Source organism: Adiantum capillus-veneris, chromosome 28 (assembly GCF_014529385.1).
Source record: "Adiantum capillus-veneris isolate H3 chromosome 28, ASM1452938v2, whole genome shotgun sequence".
Lineage (NCBI taxonomy): Eukaryota > Viridiplantae > Streptophyta > Polypodiopsida > Polypodiales > Pteridaceae > Adiantum > Adiantum capillus-veneris.
In genome coordinates this window covers 35184164-35188178 of record NC_140958.1, presented here as the reverse complement: position 1 = coordinate 35188178, position 4015 = coordinate 35184164, and the positions used below count along the sequence as shown (strand labels likewise).

Sequence of the window (4015 nt, the reverse complement as noted above, 5' to 3'; positions counted from 1 at the left end):
TAGGCACTTCACACTTTCGATCTCAATGCCAAGAGGAAGCCAATTATTCTTAATCCACTGTTTTAGGGTGTCAAAAGGGGGGCGAGGGCCGGCTAGAATGCCAATAAGAGCTTTCGTTTCAAGTAGTTTTTCCTGAGTTTTAATATGAGCAGCATGAAGGACTACTCGGGGCTTACCTCCTTCAGTGTCGCCTTGGCTTGATGGAGAGTAACTGGGGCCTTCTCCATGGAGAAGATCTTCGAGCAAGCCGTGGTCGTCAAGATGGACAGGAATCGACCCAGCAGGTTCCTGACGCGAGGCTTCAAGGGCTTGGGCAGGGGTAGTGGATTTCCCATAGATGATGGAGTCATGAAATGACTTAGCATCAACGAGGCGCTCCGGTTGCTCAGGAGGGAGCTTCTACAGGGCAACCTCAATGCCAGGAGTAGGGTGAACACGGGCAGGAGAAGTGACGTCTTCTCTTGGCCCAAGGGGGGAGGAGCGGGGTACTTGGCTTTGCACGAGAGAGAGGGTGAGGGGACATTCCAGGCCGGTAGGATGAGAGCAGACATGGTGGGGGGAGGGAGGGGCGTAGCCCCCCCTCGAGCGAGCTGAATTCTCAGCCCTGAGGGCGCCATCGCTTCAAAGAAAACTTCAAGGCGCCATCGCTAAAAAAACCCCAAGATTTCTTGAGACTTGAGTTTTATTTGAAATAAGTCAACAATCAAATTTAATTTGATTGTGACCATTGAATGGTGATAGCTTTGCACGTTTTCTCTACCGCCCTCCTATGGCCTCCTTGACCAGAAATTGTTTATGTGCTACTTCCCGTGTGTGTGTGTGTGTGTGTGTGTGTGTGAGAGAGAGAGAGAGAGAGAGAGGAAGAAGAAGAGAATTTTAACGTCGTAGGAAGCTATCCCGAGAGAGAGAGAGAGAGAGAGAGAGAGAGAGAGAGAGAGAGAGAGGATTTCACTCAGTATGGACTAAACAAGTGAACTAATATGCAATTTCCTTTCTTGCTTGAAGAGACAATGCAAAGGAAAGAAAGGATAAAATGTTGCGAGTGAGTAACATCACAGGCTAACTTTTGAGTGGATATGGCACGTAAGACCAGATTCCCAGCAATATATTTTCAATTTTGCGAGAGGACCTAATGGCTTTGTATCATGTCAATGGTGCCTTTTTGTGACAAGCTATAAATCATCCATCACTTTTTCTCTGTATTGTCCCACGGACGCCTTGCTTTAGTTGTTGAAGACGCTTGGGAATCTGGATCTCTTTCGGATGTGCGTCAGGACTCAGCAGCTCAGCTTCTGTTGAAACACGTTCACCACTTTTGCTGTCCAATCACGTGGCACGTGGATTGCGGACATTGGGGACTCGATGGCGACTCGGGAGTCAGAATCGGAATCCGAATCAGAACCTTCGGGATGGATCATGGCAGGCTGCAGCATGCGTGGAATCGTTTTTAACCTTTTCTCTTTTCGCTATCATTTTGCGGATGGGGGATGACAGCTTGTTGAGACACACACACACACACAGAGAGAGAGAGAGAGAGAGAGAGAGAGAGAGAGAGAGCGCTGATCTTTCCTGACTGTGTCAGATCCCAGCTGAGGCCTTGGCGCTAGCTGGCTATAAAATGGCGAGCAGAAGCGCCAGCTAGTTACAGTCATTCGCCTCCCTTCTTCAAGTAAGTATCTCTCTCTCTCTCTCTCTCTCTCTCTACTCTGTTCTGTTTTGCGCTGGCGTACTAATCTATGTATGAGTGTAATATACGCAGGTTGAAAGAGCAGCAAGGAAAATGGCGGCTTCACCCTTGATAGCTGATAGCCCCGTAAGTGTGTAACTTGTCGAGCGAAGGGTTCATGTGTGTGTGTTTGTACACACACACAGAGAGAGAGAGAGAGAGAGAGAGAGAGAGAGAGAGAGAGAGAGAGACTGTTTGGACGCAAGGTTCCCGATTGGGTGAGGAGAAACAGCGAAATTTTTCGAAATCCTCCCCGTGGCGCAGATCGAAGCAACAGACCAAGGTGACAAAATATTGTGTGTGTGTGTGTGTGTGTGTGTGTGTGTGTGTGAGAGAGAGAGAGAGAGAGAGAGAGAGAGAGAGAGCATGGTTATATAGTAGGAACTTGGAACGTACATTGGTGGAGCAAAAGCTGGTGAGTATGGCCGCCGTGCAAGGGGCTGCGAGGGCGAGGGCAGAGTTGAGCGAGGACGATGGGCAAGGGTCGATAGATCCGCCCGCATTTCTGCCACCAGCATCCTACTATCAGGACGTGAGGAATCATCCCAACATTGCATCCACCATGTTGGTCACTGCACGGCGCCAAGTGGGATTCGAACCAAGCCTGGCAGGCGAGGAGGTCTCGGCCCAGCAGATGGATGAATTTGTCACAAAGTTTTACAAATGGGTCATAGAGCTCGACAAGTACGTCATAATTCGTAATTTGAAAAAGTTATTTGAGCACTCAAACCATGCAGTGTTACAAACAAAACCGGGTCTAGTGCCTGAAAGTATAGATCTTGAGCTTGCCTTTAAGAAAACCGGTAAATTTACACAAGTTTTAGTAAATTTTGAGCTGAAAACCGGGAGAATTTGTAGTTTCCGGTTAGAAAAAATGTATTTTTCTAGCCCTGCTCAAATGACGACCCCCCTTCCCCCCCAACCCCCCCCCCCGCCCCCCAAAAAAAAAAGGGAAAAAATACCAAAATACCCCTTCAAAGTTGGGCCTTTTGCATTTCTTTCCAGGTCTAGAAAAATACATTTTCCCTAATGAGTGAAAATAAGGGCAAACTTGAAATTCTCTCGGTTGTTAGGTCAATTTTTTTTGAAGCCCTTGCCAGTAATTATACTAAAACTTGTGTGAATTTTCCACATTTCTTAAGGCAAGCTCGAAATCTAATCGGGATTTTACAATTTTTAGCCGGTTAAATTGCAATGGACCTTGGTTATTTTCTAACACTGTTAATGTCTCTTGTAATGACAGCTATTGGCCATATCTTGATATCAAAGGAAGTCAAGCCATGGCTTTGTGGTTCCATTTAGGGAACGAAAATCTCATTAACCAGGACGTTTCGAAGTTTCTAACATCATTTTGGGGCTTAGGTGGTGAGGTTGTTGAAACATGGAGAGAATCACTCACGGGTATGGTCAAGGGAGCATCGACATACGTCACACAACATGGTGGCAATGTAAGGACAGTCTCTTTCCAAATGGACATCCTTGATACCTCTGGCAAGAGCAATCCTATACAACCCCTCACGTTTGGCCGAACAGTTCAGAGTGATCCACCCTTGGGAAAGTATGACTCGGTTCTCACAAGTGGTATCACGTATCTTGTTGATAGCAATGCTATCATTGCTGCTGCGGACGACTTTGCTCAAAATGGTGTCTCCATTTTTGGTGCTAAGGAGTATTGTGCCTATGTCAACAATGCTCGGTAAGAGCCCGGTCCCACCTAGTGCATGGAGGGGCTCAAAGCACTTCAAAGACTATGAAACACTCTCCTATCAAGTATTCGTAACAAATATAGCCACTAGTCACTTGCGCTACATCCGCTGGAAAGAAATGCAAAAGGCCCAACCTTTTTAGTGTATAGAGTTAAGCTCTCACTTGACCATCACTAAAATTAACTAAAACAATCGCTCTGTACCTTCTCCCACGTGAATCTACATGATTGTGAGGTTCCTGCAACAGTGCTTGTGTAATTTCAGTATTGAATTGCAGTGCATGACAACAGAGAGGGTGGGATGGGGCTCAAAGTCACCCTCACGTTTTGTCTTAAAATTGTCTAACGTAATGAGCCAAGGTTCTTTAAGGCTGGGTCTACTTTGGTACGAGAATATGGTCTACTTTTGCTACTATGTTAAAAAATCCTCCCTCCTTTTCTTGTGTGAAAATGAGATTTACATATGAGAAAAGCAATTGGATTTTCATTTGTGGCAGTATTTTTTCAAATTAACTAACGATAAATTAGAATAAATTGCGAGAATTTAGCCCACATGTAAGTGCAAGAATTAGACCATGTATGAT

The 4015-nt window shown here is 45.8% G+C and overlaps 1 protein-coding gene across 3 annotated transcripts; it reads left to right on the top strand.

Annotated features, from left to right (window-relative positions):
* Positions 1-1518: 1518 nt before the first annotated feature.
* On the top strand, positions 1519-3800 carry LOC147420275 (uncharacterized). Of its 3 annotated transcripts, none has more exons than XM_086504832.1 (5): positions 1519-1669; positions 1760-1813; positions 1933-2009; positions 2108-2410; positions 2970-3800. In XM_086504832.1, exons 2-5 carry the CDS (start codon positions 1781-1783, stop codon positions 3424-3426), a joined length of 870 nt encoding a protein of 289 aa, XP_086360958.1. In that variant the 5' UTR covers positions 1519-1669; positions 1760-1780; the 3' UTR covers positions 3427-3800. The 3 variants fall into 3 exon arrangements, with proteins under 3 accessions (XP_086360958.1, XP_086360959.1, XP_086360957.1); XM_086504831.1 differs by having other exon boundaries at positions 1520-1669; positions 2105-2410; XM_086504833.1 differs by lacking the exon at positions 1933-2009 and having other exon boundaries at positions 2105-2410.
* The last annotated feature ends 215 nt before the right edge of the window (positions 3801-4015 follow it).